Genomic DNA, 16,152 nt, shown 5'->3' with positions numbered 1-16,152 from the left:
CTAATCATCTTGACATACTTCATTTTTATGCGGACCGGATTAGAAATGTCCTGACGACAGTAAGACCACTTTTCGTTGGCTTCTCTGGGGCTAAGAAAGGCAAAGCAGTGCAAAAGAGGACCATCTCAGTATCTATTGTGCTATGCACCAAGATCTGCTATGGGCTATCTAGGAAGGTGCTCCCTGACTGCTTGCCTGCTCATTCCACCAGAGCGAAGGGTGCTTCAACTGCGTAGACACAGGGGCTGACACATGGGCGCCCCTCCACACATTCATAAAGCATTACTGCCTGGATAGCCAGGTCCAGCAAGATGGGCACTACGCCCAATCTGTCCTGCAGAATTTCCTGGTCCGAGCCATTCCACACCCACCTCCTCGGAAAGTAGTGCTTTGGTATCTATCCACAAGGTGAGGAATTGGTGGTTAAAAATCTTTATCAGAAGAAGTCACTTAATTTCAGTGACACCTTTTCTGGTAGAGAGACGGTCTAACCACAGAATCTTCACCGATCCACCCTCCTCCCCGTTCACTGGAATGGACTCAGTCCATTAATAAGATGACAAATCTAAAGTACCTGCACATTGCACTATTTGTTTTTCATTGCTTCACATCCGACAGCACAGACCAAAATCAGAAGAAACTCACAACAGCATGCAGAGGTGGCACATATATAGGGGCACCAATGTCACTTCCGATGCAGGACAGAGCCGCAGCATAGCCGTACAATGCTACCTACCAACATGCTAGAGAATTGCTGTGAAGTTTCTGAATCCAGTCTGGCGCCTGATAGAGATTCACATGGTGGAGAATTTGCGGTTAGATTGCGTCTCTACAGGAAACGGCTTTGCCAAAGGTAAGTAACGTGTTCTTCGTGTTTGTCAAAAAATAAAGAAATAAGATGATGTACACCATGGGGTGAGATGCAAGCCTTTCCACATAATGTGCACTATTATGGCCATACATAATAAGAAAGGTAAGGCACAAAGATTGGTTCACATTTCTTTAATACTGGTACACAAAGTACCATGGATTCCTTTCCTGACAACAGGAGTAATTTAAAAGCATGTGCCGATTAAAGGTTCTCCTTCTTAGAGCATTTTACATAGATAGAAATATTTAGAGCAAATAAAATAAAGACTAGTGATTTTTCTCCGTATTTGAGAAGCACAAAGAATGTTTTTATGTTAGTTGATGTATTTTTACATTTTGTGAATATGCTTTAATTGCTTAACCCCACGAGTTTGAATGTTTGTAATGTTAAATACGAACATTCGCTATGTTCATACTGTTGTTCGCAACTTGACAGCAGAGGTTTTCACTAGCTAAATTACATTCTTCTACCTTGCCTTTTAATTAGGAAACTGGTTCTGGGAACCAAAGTCAAAAGTCTGATGAGGATGACTTTGTTAAAGTTGAAGACCTGCCCTTCAAACTCAATGTGTCAGAGGTATTGTTTTTGTGTCTTGAACAGAAATATAATTGAGATCCGATTTCTTCGTTATTATCTGATGGTTTTCATTTTCTTTCATTCGAAAGAGTGATTTAATGAAGAAAATGGCAGAAGAAGAGCACAGCAATAGTATGTGTGAAGACATTTTAGCCAAGGATGATAATGGACCAATAGCTGCCGAACTGGCAGGAGACACAGACATATTGAAAGAGCCTGGTAACGTTTTTATTTTACTTTTTTTTACCTACCATAATATCAACAGCTCTAGCCAGTTGGGTGATTGTGAAAAACTCAATGCTGTAGTCACATTTCTCCTCGTTTCTTCAAGTGCCTTGGTTACCTCCTGCTCAGTTTATTTGCAGAGTTTCATATAAAAACAAAAGACTGCTGATTGTTTTGAAAGATGAACTAATTTGCCCAGTTACACAAATGTCTAACTCATATATTCCTTTACCCCTCAAATAGCACGCAAAGTCACTATTAGTACATTGCTGATTGTTTTCTGCCAACTCTGTACTGATTTGCTTAAACCAACCAGATATTTTTAACTTCATAGATTAAGCAGGTGCTTTTTTTCCATAGATTACGTACTTTTTCTATCACCTTTTTCATTGACCGATATTAGTGCCCCATTTTAAAGGTTAGACTTATAAGTTGTTGCCACGTGCCTCTGAGTATTCAGAGCTAGTGACTTGTGTTATGTTTATGCATTAAATTGGTAAAGCGCATTGACATGGCATTGTAGAGGAAGGGTAGCTGACGTGTTTTAAAACAGAACAGTTTGTTAGCATACTTTGTGTGGTACAATGGATCCTAAGGAAAAAGTAAACGGTAAGGACTTCTAGGCTCCAGAGGCTTTATAACAATAGGAACAGCCTTTCATTGTGTTTTTTTTAATTCGCAAAAGTCTCAACATAGGCTCCTTTGCTGAACGAAGAGTTTGAGATTGCTCATATAGGTAGAACCTTTTACATAAGCAATGACTCTGGCAGTTGTAGTATTTGTACGAACTATGCAAATGCATTTTAATTGAATTCAGCTAATTGACAGCTACTGCAGGTTGTGTAGCAGTAGAGATGCTCTGGAGAAGCTTGGTGTTAGGACTAGTCCCACAGCCTGCCTGATTTCGAGTACACTGAATGAAGGAGTTGCTTTTGCCTGCATAAAATTAATTAATGTGATTTTGGCTTAACTAGAAAGGATACTACAATGTGAGATATGCATCTTACAAAAATTATAAACATAAGTTTATGAAGCCGCCTCATCTGGGGTAACAACTGCAGATGCTATTGGGTCCATATCTACTTTGTTATATTGTTTAACTGCCAAGTATTTCACAGCCCGGGCTGCATCTGGGAGAGGACTCTACTAGTCAGAAAGTATTAATAGCTGTTTCCTATTAGTCAAATATCTTGCTCGTTGGCATTAAGTTTAGGTCAGTTTGTATTCATCCAGTGTTTGATATGAGAAAGACAGTACCTTAAATGTTCATCTAATTTCTTCACGCAATTCAGATGGAATAATAACCGTGTTGTCTACATTGGGGTAAAATTGCAGACCCACTAAATGATTCCAAGTACCTAAAGTTGTGTGTGTGTGTGTGTGTGTGTGTGTGTGTGTGTGTGTGTGTGTGTGTGTGTGTGTGTGTGTGTGTGTGTATATATATATATATATATATATATATATATATATATATATATATATATATATATATATATATATATATATATATATATACATATACAGTGAAAGTGTTGAGCTCAAACAGCACCTGACATGATGTAATGGCAATAGACGGTTTCTTCTTTAGAGCTGGGTGATCAGTCATGTAAAATGTTATTGATTGGCTTCATGAAATCAGGGTGTTAGCACAGTTGGTATCAGCAGCCATCTTAAGGTCATCTGTGGTGGCTATAAGTGCCAGTTCAGTGCCAAGACCAGGGCGAAATCCCTCCTGTGAATCATCAAAGGTCTTATTGTTCTCAAGATGCCTACTGAGTTGCCCTGCTACATGATGTTCCATGTTTTTGGCAACAACCGAGAATAAAGTTAATGGGTCTATACTTAGGTGGAATTGATGGATCAAGATAAGACCTTGTTAAAAGGAGATAGAGACGTCTAGCCACAGATTCCTTACCTTTAAATTTCCCAGACGTCATACTGGATCTGGAAGATTGTTCTTGAGCAGTACCTCTGCGCGCCGGTTGGTGACATTGGTTGGCTCTGTGTGGCTTCATCAGCTTCTCCAGCACATCTGCGTCACCTATATGGGCACCACCTTAGCATGCTGACGTCAGTTCTTTTCTTTCCACACCTGCAAGTGCTGATCCGAAGAAAGAGCTACCCCACTGTCCGTTTTTGACTTGATTTTTGCAAAAATTTTGCACACCTTATTTGGGTTATTTTCGTCCTGGTGTGTGAAGGGTGTGATCGAGGAAGACAGGTTTTAAACCCTGTGGCACCTGTCACTGCGCGACGTCAGTGACTGTCCCACACCTCATGTGTTTGTGCTGTCTGGAGAGCGACCACGACTACAAGTCGTACTCAGACCGCCGGGCCATGGAGTTGAAGGCATTTAGGAAGTGGTCCCAAAAGCTGCTAGCTTCCCGGAAAGCAACTTTGCGGAAGTCACAGTTCAGCTCAAATGGAAGTTGACTACTCTTTGTGCCCCATCTCCCTCTGGAGCACCTCCAGCCCCCAAGGAGCTGAGTGGGACACCATCAGAAGAATTGTCCTGACGGTTGGGCCATCGGAGTGGAGGGATCGACGTCGGATGATAAACTTTGGTGCAGGCTCTCAGTCCTTTGGGATCTTTGCCGTCCACACCATTCCAGGAGTCCAAAGTCCTCTTCGTCCCACTCAAAATTGTCCAAATGCAGCGCATTTCGAATTCTCCATGTCTGTCGCATGATTCAATGAAGGAAAATCGCTTATCTGATAGAGACATCTAGCCACAGATTCCTTAACTTTGCATTCTCCCCAGGCACAAGTCTCGATCTGGAAATTGTTCAGCAGTACCTCTGCATGCTGGGCTCCACAATGATGCGGTCTCCAGATATGACATCAGTGGAGTTATATATGTCGCCTCTGTCGCACGGACGTCAGTTTTATCTTTTCCTCACTGTAACTCTGATGCAGAGAAGCGGTTCCTCAGGTCGTATTTTTCCTGACCTACTTCCACACCAGATGTTGGTGGAACTGTGTGCCCTTGTCGGATGTCAATAGGTTTCAAACTTTGTGGGTCTTGTAACCAACATTTGTCGGTGACGGACCAGCATACAATTTGTATGTGGTGTTTAGGTGAACAGCACAACGCCAAGGATTGTGGTTTATGCCAGAAGTTAAAACCGAAGTAGTTAAAAGAGCGGTGTTTAAAATTGATGGCAGCATGTGTATCGCGATCCTCGGAGGATTCCCAGCCTCCGCCTTCATCATCCCAGGAATGGCATGTGTGGTGTCGATCTATGAGTCAAAACTGGTCTGGAGTACGTCGTTCTCCAGGGAAGTGAAAAGGTAAGTGGCGGTTGAAGTCACAGCAGTCTCGGACTTCACGGCGTGGAGACTCCGTCTCCCATGGCTCCTCCCTCTTGACGGTTGAGGAAGCCAGACATGTCTCACACCTAGTCTCCCCATATTTAGGGGAGCTTGGGCGTCGATGGCTCAAATTAGGAAATACGATTCCTTACACCTACTCTTTGGGCCCCATCTCACTCTGGAGCGCCTCCAGGCCCCAAGGAGGTGAGTGGGACACCATCAGAGGAATTGTCCTCGGTGACAGTTGGGCCATCGAAGTGGAGGGATCAACGTCGGCTGACAAACTTTGGCGCAGGCTCACAGTCCTTCGGGATCTTTGCCGTTGTCACCGTTCTTTGGCCAACCGACTCAGACATTGACCTCCGGGCTGAGGTAGGTGTTGGAGAGTAGGGTCTGCAATCCTATGGTCACCCCAGAATTTTGCTTTTTGCTTCACTGGTTTACGACTTTCCCTGGCTGTGGCCTGCTAATCAGACCCACAGCCTAGCTGTTCTCTCTCTAAATTGACATACATTTACTTTAGGTGCATTTACCAATTGGTATTGGGTCACTCTTGTAAGTCCTTGTACAGTGTACCATAGGTACCCAGGGCATAAGTGTACCCAAGGCCTACCAGGGGCTGCAGCATGTATTGTGCCACCCCTGGCTAGCCATCTAAACGGACACAACTGGCTGGTAACACAGCTGGGGCAAGGTGGTGTAATCACCCTTTCCTTTAGATATAGTATACCTATATCTAACCCTAAAATCGACACATATACTCCTATAAGTCACTCCTATGGCAGGCCTTTTCAATCCTGAAACGATTCAGAAAAGGGGGTGGTGATGACAATCCTGAAGGCACAGTGCTTGGAATTATGTGAGATGGTGCTCTAGCATGAGCTGAGCCTGTCTGCAGATTTCAGAACCATGTCCTTATAGCTGTTCCTGTGATAGACATGCTTTCTAGTTTAGGGGTGGTGTGTGCACCTACCTACACTATGGGTTTTCCTACTGATCCCTTGCTAAGAGTTGTAGTCCGGGTTTGCTAGGCCCTTTCTACTACAACAGCTGGTTCAGTAGAACTCAGAGTATTTCTAAGCTTTGTTATTGTACCTATGGTACCTTATGTGATCTTTCAAATGATATCTCAAGATTATATTTGGTAAAAACAACAGCAAGCTCAAATCCCAACCGCTGCACACCAATGTGAGAGGTTGGCCTGATATATGATGCTCACTAGTTCTAGTGATCACATTGTATCAGTCCAAACAACCCTTATGGTGATTGGTTGTAAGTCAACCGTATAGACCAGCTATCCTAATGGTAGCATGGACAAAGCAGTCTTAGGCTAAACTCTTTTGGCATGTGAAGCCAGCTGTTTTACCACATATAACCCCTTGAATACCAAATGAAAGGACACCACACAGGTAGTTATGAAAATAAACAAGATATTTATTAACTAACAAACACCTCGGAACTCTTTATGAGATCAGATGGCTAAGCAAATGACAAGAGTCTTAAGAAAAATACGTTAAGTTGCACAAGTTACAATGTTGCCCTAGTGGCGCAACAAACCATATACTAAAAAAGTGGTATAAGGAAGTCGATAGAAGGAATGGAGCTGTCCAGAGGCTGTAGGATCGCTGGGACTACACTACCCTAACTTTAGGTAAGTAATAGGAGGCCCACGGAACCAGTGTGCAGTGTGAACTCACACGCGAGATGCGTAACGTCGTCTGTGGACAGTACAGTTCAAGAAAAAGGTGAGTACGGACAATCCTGACTAGTTAAGACTAAAACGACTGTGAATCTGGACACTAGGAGAGTCAATCTACCCTTGAGCACCGAAATGCTCTTGTTACCTCACCCACGGGCTGCGGGTGCATAGGTGGGAAGTCGTGTCTGGTTTCTGCGTTGAAGTCTATGGAGCCTGAAAGAAAAGATGCTGCAGGCGACCAGGAGGAAGATGTCCGGGGTGATCCAAGGGTGGATCAGGAATGCTGAAGACCTGAAAGCAAAGGGGACAATGTTCAAAGTCACTAGCCAGTGACTGGAGTGGAACCAGGAAGGAACCAGATGCTGTCGTCGCGATCAGGTGAAGAGTGGACGCTTGACTCTGCAGCCACGTGGACCAGGAGGTGTCTTCGACCAGGATGGAGGCACGAGCTGTCGCACGCTGGCTCTCGCTGTCGGCGGTGTTGGTTCCGGATCCGGCGTCAACAGGCCTTGGCAAAGGCAACCCACGCGATGAGTGGAAAAGGCGTCTGGTGCGGACCAGGAGGGTTGGGGGTGCTTCTCCATTGCAGGGAAGCAAGGGCCAGTCTGGAGCAACCAGACCAGCGGTGTTGATGTCGTGGATCGTCGTCTAGGAGGCCACTAGCAAGTCGGCAAGTGACCAGACAACGCGTCGAGCAGCAAACAGGCAGAAGGGCCCCACGCAGATTTCGTGGATGCTGGAGGGCTGATCTTCGGTGCAGGGGCAGCTCGGGGCTGGGGCTTCTCAGTCCCTAAAGCACTACATCGAGGATACCTCAGAAGTCGTGCTGGAAGCGAAGTGCAGTTTCTCCAAGATGGCCGGTCCCACGTGTCTCGTCGCACCCACGGATCTCAGCTGTGAGTTGAGGTCGGAGAGGTCTGGGAATCCGGGTCTCGCCGTGCTCTGAAATCTGGATCCACTCAGGAAGACAACAAAATGAACCGCTGGAACGCTTCATGGTGCCTGCTTATGCAGGGTGGACACTCCTTGCCCACAAGGGAGATTCCTTCTGTCTTCTGTGGAGCAGAACGTCGAAGTACAGAGTTTCTGCTTGTAGAGTTTCAGTTCAGGATAATCTAATTTGGAATGGGACAATCTCCTACCTTTATTCTCCTAAAGGGGGCTGTACTATGACTAGTTCCCTCCTATGGGTGGGACCAGGAAGGGGGGTGGTTACACCCCCTATCCTTTGTCCGGTTTCGCGCCAGAGCTGGGGCTGAGTGTCCCAGCAACTGGTTTGAACCGGTGTATACACAGGACACCTTGTGTGCCCCAGGCATGTCTAATTCCTTTCAGGCCTTTCCTACCTAATACACAAAATCCTGTCTGGGGTGGTGCTAGCACCTCCCAAAGCAGGAAACCCTTTGTCCAAGCCTCCCTCGCTGTAAGGACTCCCAGCAGCAGGAGGTCAGACTTGTGTCTGTGGTGGCAGCATCCATTTTGTGATGCTGAGGCTCGAGTTAACGTTAACCGGGGTTCACAGTTACATACATGTCATGTCCCTCTAGAAGGGTGGAATGCTACCCCCGTCGCCAGAACTGGCGAGGAGATAGTATTCCAATTCGTATGACACCTTACTCAACATGTTTTGATAATGCTATGCTAAAGTTAGCAATAACCGCGAGGTTATAATGCACTTAAAAGTATATGGTATAGCGTTATCATGGAAACAGGTAAAGGACTTGGTTCCGAAAGCTGTAGGCAGGCTCAGCTCATGCTAGAGCACCATCTCACATAATTCCAAGCACTCTGCCTCCAGGATTGTTAAGGCCTGCCATAGGAGTGACTATCTGAAAGAGACACGTTGGGGATAAATTCCTTACCTTAGAATATCCCCAGGCGTCAGACTGGATACGGAAACTTTTGCGTAGCAGTACCCTTGCGCGTCGGTAGGTGTCGTCTGCAGCTCTGCGTCCGTCGTCGGTGTCGTGGGCGCCGTGATGACGTCGTCGGAGTACTTAGACGTCGCCTCCGCGTGCTGACATCAGTTCTTATTTTTTCCACGCCAGCCAGCGCAGATCTGAAAAGAGCAGTTACCCATGTCAATTTTTGACTAACTTTTTGGATCAATTTTTGATCATTTCTCGCAGTCTAAGGACTCTGATCGGTGCCGTAGGGATGCCCGGGTTTAAGCACTGTGAGGAGTGCGACCGCACGATGTCGGTCACGGACCCTCACCGCCTGTGCCTAACTTTTCTAGGCGTCGACCACGACGACGAGGCCTGCCCCGACTGTCGGGCCCTCTCGAGGAAAGCCAGGCGGGAGCGGTCCCGCAGGCGGCTCGATCTCCGGCAGTCGGCCCCTCGCCAAGTGAGGTCCCGGTCCCAGTCCCACGTGATGTCGAGGGACAGGTCGCGGGGACGGAGCCGTCACAGCTCCGGGAGTCGGCACCACTCCTCCGGGTCCAAGTCGCCAGGTAAGAAACACAAGAAGTCGAAGAGACGTCCTCGCTCTTTTGACTCCCCCCGACGCTTGCGCGAAGCCGTCGGGTGCTTCGGCCCCGACGTTGCAGGCGCCTTCGGGCCCGGCGCCGCAGGGCCCCACGATCCCGACACCGCCGGTGCCTTCGTGTCCGGCGCCGCGGAAAGCCGCTGGCCCTTCCTCGGGCTCTGGATCGTCACTGGTGGACCTTACGGCTCCCCCGGCGTCGGTCCGTCAGGTGTTACCTCCAGCGCCGTCCTCGGGCGGCGCCGCCCCGATACCTCCTTTGCTTCGGTTCCGACATCGGAGCGGCGCCGCACCCAACGCCGTTTGGAGATTTCCACTTCTACGAACTGAACCCATTCAATTACAACCCTTAGTCTCAGGAGATGGGTGAAGAGGAGGATTGGGAGGGGTCTGAGGACCCTCTGACCAAAGAGTGTCAGTCTCATGAGGACTGGGCACTTGGGGAGACCAGTGGCCTGGACACCTCTCCAGACACTGGGTTTGTCTCTGCTCCTACCGTGGCTTCGGAGGAGGGGGCTACCTATGGTGTGTTGTTGACGAGGGCTGCCAAGGCCTTGGGCCTTGAGCTCCCCGTCGCGGCCGTGAGGACTAACCTCCTCACAGAGGTCCTTAAACCGCAGTCATGCTCGGCTGAGCCTCTGCTGCCCTTTAATGAGGCCTTGACCAACGTTCTTTTGGGCACTTGGTCCAGGCCCGCTACGGGTTCGCCCGTAGATAGGAACGTGGCCAGACGCCACCGCCCGGCTCAGGGCGACGCATGTTTCCTGTCCTCCCATCCCACCCCCGAGAGTCTGGTCATCTAGGCCTCTAATTCCCAGACCACGCGCTTGAGCGCTTTAAGGACTCCAGGGCTACGGCCAAGTCCTTGGGCCTCCCGGCCCCGCGCCAGCAAACTGGTTCCTTTCGCTCCTTTCGTGGCCAAGGAAGGGGTGTCCCCACACGTGCCGCCAGCCACTCGCCGCAAACTACCATCCAGCGCGGCGGCGGCCGTGGAAACCGCCGCGGAGGCGGTCGGGGAAACAGGCGAGGGCAGTCCACACCTTTCCCCGCAGCATCCGCCTCTAAACCCTCCTAGTCCGTGCTTTTCGGTCCATGTGATGCCAGTGGGAGGCAGGGTTCGCCATCACCACTCTCACTGGCGCACTGTCACTTCGGACAGGTGGGTGCTGCAGATCGTCCGGAGGGGCTACTCCCTCCCCTTCGAGACGACTCCTCAAGCCATGCCACCGCAACACCACCGTGTATCGGGGGATCACTTGCGGCTCCTGCAGGAGGAAGTTTCGGCCCTCTTGGCCAAGGGGGCCATCGAGCGCGTTCCTGGGCCAGAAGTAGGACGTGGTTGCTACTCCCACTACTTTCTGGTACCCAAGAAGGGCAAAGGGGGACTACACCCTAACTTGGATCTGAGGAACGTCAACGGCTTCCTCCGGAAGGAGAAGTTCAAAATGCTGACTCTGGCTCAGGTCTTAGCTGCCCTAGACCCAGGAGACTGGATGGTAGCGTTGGACTTGCACGACGTGTATTTCCACATTCCCGTCCTGCCGGCCCACCGGCGTTACCTGCGGTTCACGGTAGGCCACGAGTACTTTCAGTTTACCGTGCTCCCCTTCGGCCTTACCAGCGCCCCACGGGTGTTCACGAAGGTGATGGCCGCAGCTCATCTGCGCAGGTTGGGAGTCTCAGTCTTCCCCTACCTCGACGACTGGTTGTTGAAGGCGGGCTCGCCCCAGACAGTCGTCAGCCACCTCCAGACTACGGCGGATCTCCTGCACCAGCAGGGGTTCTCCATCAATGTGCCGAAGTCACACCTGTGTCCCTCTCAGAAGCTCCTTTTCATCGGAGCGGTTCTCGACTCGGCGCAGTTTCGGGTTTACCCGCCCGAACAGCGAGTTCGGGATATACAGGCTCTGATTCCAATCTTCCGGCCTTTATCCCGGGTTTCGGTCAGGTTGACTCTGGGGCTGATGGCCTCCTGCATCCTTCTGGTGCATCACGCACGGTGGCGGATGCGGGCTCTGCAGTGGGACCTGAAGTTTCAGTGGGCCCAGAATCAGGGCAACCTGTCCGACCATGTCCTGATCTCGGAGGGCACTGCGAGACAGCTGCAGTGGTGGCTCACGGACCGCGATTGGGTCAACTGCAGATCCCTCTCCCTTCCCCCAAAAGGGAGCACGTAGTTGTGACGGACGCGTCCCTCCAGGGCTGGGGAGGCCACATGGGAGAGGCGGAGATCAGAGGCCTCTGGTCTCCGGCGGAGTCCCGGCTCCATATCAACCTTTTGGCGCTGCGGGCGATTCGTCTAGCACTGAAGGCATTCCTCCCGTCTGTCCGAGGGAGTGTAGTGCAGGTGTTCACGGACAACACCACCGCCATGTGGTACTGCAACAAACAGGGCGTGGTGGCGTTGTGGCTCTGCGCCTCTGGCAATGGCTGGAACATCAGGGCGTGACTCTGATAGTTCAACACCTGGCAGGTTCTCTGAACGCCAAGGCGGACAAACTCAGCCGCCGGTGCATGATGGATCACGAATGGCGTCTGAACTCGGACGTGGCGCAAGGTCTCTTTCAGCAGTGGGGAGAGCCTTGGTTAGATCTATTCGCCACGCGCAGTCATCAGTTCTGCGCGTTGGAATTTCAAAGGCGGCACTCGCTCGGAGACGCTTTTCGTTGCGAGTGGAGTTGCGGTCTGTTGTACGCCTTTCCGCCTTTACCACTTCTGCCCAGAGTGCTGAAGAAGATCAAGCGCGACCGGGCACAAGTCATCCTTGTGGCTCCGGACTGGGCACTGGTATCCCGAGCTACTCAGTATGTCATTCGATCCCCCGGTTCGTCTGCCTCTTCAGGAGGACCTTCTGTCGTAGCAGATGGGGACGGTCCTCCACCCGAACCTGTCCAGTCTCCACCTCCATGCTTGGAGATTGAGCGGCGACAGTTGAGGCCATTTGACTTGTCTCCTGAACGCTGTAACATCATTCTGGCAGCCAGGCGTCCCTCCACAAAGTCGGTATTTGCCTGCAGGTGGAATAGATTTGTTGCATGGTGCACAGCAAAGGCTGTGGATCCCCTTAATGCCCCCCTTTCTGAGGTTTTCCTCTTTCTTCTCTCTCTTGCCCAGCAGGGGTCTGCTCTGGGCCCTGTCAAGGGCTATCTCTCAGCTCTTTCAGCCTTTCTGAGGCTGCCTGATCAACCTTCTTTGTTCCCTATCGTTAATCGATTCCTGAAGGGAATCGCTCATACGTTCCCTCCTGTTCCCTTTGTGATGCCTCAGTGGGACTTGAACCTGGTTCTTACGTTTCTTATGTACGCTCCCTTTGAGCCACTTCACAACTGTCCTCTTCGCCTTCTTTCTTTGAAGACTGCCTTCCTGGTAGCCATCACCTCTGCCAGGAGAGGGAGTGAGCTCCAGGCTCTGTCTTGTAAGCCTCCTTTCCTTTCAGTCCATCCGGACAAGGTTGTGTTACGAACAAGGCCCTCCTTCCTACCCAAGGTAGTCACGGCCTTCCACATTGGGCAATCCATCACCTTGCCCACCTTCTTTCCGCCTCCGCACCCCTCGAGAGAGAGGAAGAGAGGCTCCACCGTCTGGACCCGAAATGTGCGCTCTCATTTTATTTGAATCGCACACAACCGTTCCGGGTGGATGACCAACTCTTTTTTGGATACGCGGGCGCTAAGAAAGGGAAAGCAGTGCACAAGCGGACCATCTCCCGGTGGATCATCTTGTGCAACCAGGCGTGTTACTCCTTGGCTAAGAAGGGCTCATTCCACTCGAGCCACAGCCACTACAACTGCCTTGGGCCAAGGTGTGCCCTTGCAGGACATTTGCCAGGCGGCTACGTGGGCCTTGCTGCACACGTTTGCACGACATTATTGCCTGGACAGTCAAGTCCGGAGGGTTGGCTACTTTGGCTGTTCCGTCCTCCAGGACTTTCTGGTGTGATTATTGGTTCGCAGATCCACCACCACGGGGTTGGTATTGCTGGGGTATCTATTCTAAGGTAAGGAATCTATCACTAACGTGTCTCTTTCAGATGCACAAGTTACTACTTGTGTAACGATATATCTGTAAGAGACATTAGTTAGTGATAGATTCCTTACCGACCCACCCATCCTCCCCGTTCTGCGAGCCGATATCTAGGGTTAAGGTCTTCCTTTCAGGGCCCTAGTTTCATGGCACCAGTGTTGGTTTTTGGCATGGCTTTGCGTTCCTGGCGCAGAAAGCTATGTACAGGAACTGATGTTAGTGCGCGAGGGCGGCCTCTAAGTACTCCGTCATCCCGGCGACCACAACGATGGACGCGGAGCCGCAGACGACGCCTACCGACGCGCAGGGGTACTGCTACGCAAAACTTTCCGGATCCAGTCTGACTCCTGGGGATATTTTAAGGTAAGGAATCTAACACTAACCACTGTTTTTTACAGATATATAGTTACGGAAGGTAAGTAACTTGTGCATTACGAATGGCGTCCTCAGACGTGGCGCAAGGTCTCTTTCGGCAGTGGGGAGAGCCTTAGTCAGATATATTCGCCACCAAAGAGAACGCGCAATGTCAGAAGTTCTGCACGTTGGAATTTCCAAGGCGGCACTCGCTCTGTGACGCTTTTCGTCGCAAGTGGAGGTCTGTTGTATGCCTTTCTGCATATAACACTTCTACCCAGAGTGCTGAAGAAGATCCGGCACGAACGGGCCCAAGATATTCTTGTGGCCACGGACTGGGCTCGAAGAGTTTAGTATCCTGAGCTACTCAGTATGAGCATCGATCCTCTTATCAGACTGCCTCTTCAGGAGGATCTTCTGTCGCAGCAGCAGTGGGCGGTCCTCCACCCGAACCTGTCCAGCCTCCACCTCTTTGCGTAGAGATTTAGCGGAGGCAGTTGATTCCTTTCGACTTGCCTCCTGAAGTTTGTGATGTCATTCTAGCAGCCAGGCGTCCCTCCACTAATGTGGAATACGCCTACAGGTGGAACAAATTTGTGGCATGGTGTACAGCGAAGGCTGTGAATCCCCTTTCTTCCGCACTTTCTGAGGTCCTTTTGTTCCTTCTCTCTTTAACCCGGCAGGGCTCTGCTCTGGGCACTATCAAAGGTTATCTTGCTGCCATTTCAGCCTTTGTCAGGCTCCCTGATCAGCCTTCTCTTTTGAAGTTCCCTGTTGTAAATAGATTTCTCAAAAGCATTTCACACCTTTTCCCCTCATATTCCGTTTGTGATGCCGCAGTGGGACTTGAATCTGGTTCTTACTTACCTCATTTGTGCTCCTTTCGAGCCCCTTCATAACTTTCCTCTTCGTCTCTTGACTTTGAAGACTGCCTTCCTGGTTGCTATCACCTCCGATAGGCGATTGAGTGAGCTCCAGGCTCTTTCTTGTACGCCTCCTTTTCTGTCGGTCCATCCAGACAAGGTTGTGCTCAGGACCCGTCCTTCCTTTTTGCCAAAAGTTGTTGCAGCCCTTCACTTTGGGCAGACCATTACCTTGCCCACCTTCTTTCCACCCCCTCATCCTTCCAGAGAGGAAGAGAGGCTCCACCATCTGGACCCAAAGCGTTCTCTTTCCTTTTATCTCAACTGCACTCAACAGTTCCGGGCAAGATATTTGTCAGGCAGCGATGTTTGCCTCGCACACGTTTACTAAGCATTACTGCCTGGACAGCCAAGTACGGAGAGACGGCTTCTTTGGGTTTTCTGTTCTCCGGGACTTGCTGGTGTGATCTTGGTTCACAGACCCACCACCGGCGTTGGTATTGATGGGATATCTATTCTAAGGTATGGAATCTATCACTATGTGTATCTTTTAGATGGACAAGTTACTTACCTTCGGTAACGATATATCTGTAAAAAACATTAGTAGTGATAGATTCCTTAAACCCCCCACCCATCCTCCCCGTTCTGCAAACTGATTTCTAGGGTTAAGGTCATCCTTTTCAGGGCCCTAGCCTTAATGCACAGTGGTCAGTTTCTTGTATGGCTCTGCGTTCCTAGCGTGGAAAGACGTGTACAGAGCTGACGTCAGTGCTCGTGGGCGACGTCTAAGTAGCGCCCGCAACGTAATCTCGGCGACCACGACGCCAGTGATGGGCACGGAGCCGCACGACGCCACCTACCGACGTGCAAGGATAATGCTGACGAAAACTTTCCTGATCCAGTCTGACGCCTGGGGGTAATTCTAAGGTAAGGAATCTCACTACTAATGTTTCCTACAGATGTATAGTTACCGAAGATAAGTAACTTTTTCTTCTGGATAGGAGATATTCCAAATTAGTGTCTAGTGTTTGTTAATAAATACAAGGTATTTTTATACTCGCCTTGTATGGTCCTTTCTTTTTTGAAAAGCTTAATGATTTTTTTTACTATAGTGGTAAATGCACCTGCTTTACACCCTACTGAATAAGCCTTAGCTGCTCTCCCTTAAGAGCACTCGTTCAAGGGGCCTAAACACTATCACTAAGGGTTGCCTGGACCCAGTGCACAGTGCCTCATGAATGGTGGGCACTATACCGATCCAGCCTCCTACAGGGTCAAACAGTGAAGGTGAGGCTCTTAACTTCTCCACACTGCCCATATAACCCAACAGAGCTCTTCTTCCATCCAGGGCATGAAGACTTTCTTCCTTTGAGTCTGAAGAAGAAAGAACAAAAGTTGGCAAAATGAATTGTGCTCCCTCTGAAATGCTGTATTTACTTTTGGAGTAAATGAATGACCTGGTCACAATACTACTCTATTTTCAAAGACTTGGAAAAATGATGTCTAGGCAAAAGCGAACCTGACGTGATTGCTACCAAGAAAACAATGTATTTGTCAGAATATTGGAATTCACAGCTGACCTTAAATTCTGAACACCCTTAAACATTATATTGACCAATTCCTGGTCATCCGGTCAATTGTTCCATGATGCACAGACTAATGTTGGGGCATTTAGTATCAACTTAAATCCATCCTGCAGAAATCATGAAATGTCTGCTAAGTTCTTCAGATGAGGAACCATA

General features: G+C 49.5%; 1 protein-coding gene across 8 annotated transcripts in view; it reads left to right on the top strand.

Moving 5' to 3' along the window:
- PCM1 (pericentriolar material 1) overlaps positions 1 to 16,152 on the top strand; it is a 1,333,387-nt gene that overhangs the window by 1,306,327 nt on the left and 10,908 nt on the right. For all 8 annotated transcript variants that reach the window (XM_086962572.1, XM_086962571.1, XM_086962570.1 and 5 more), the window contains 2 exons: positions 1,358 to 1,447; positions 1,537 to 1,666. In XM_086962572.1, coding sequence (XP_086818698.1) covers positions 1,358 to 1,447; positions 1,537 to 1,666 — 220 coding nt within the window. The remainder of the gene's footprint in view (positions 1 to 1,357; positions 1,448 to 1,536; positions 1,667 to 16,152) is intronic.

Source organism: Lissotriton vulgaris, chromosome 3_1 (genome assembly GCF_964263255.1).
Source record: "Lissotriton vulgaris chromosome 3_1, aLisVul1.2, whole genome shotgun sequence".
Lineage (NCBI taxonomy): Eukaryota > Metazoa > Chordata > Amphibia > Caudata > Salamandridae > Lissotriton > Lissotriton vulgaris.
This window is presented reverse-complemented; position numbering and strand designations above follow the sequence as displayed.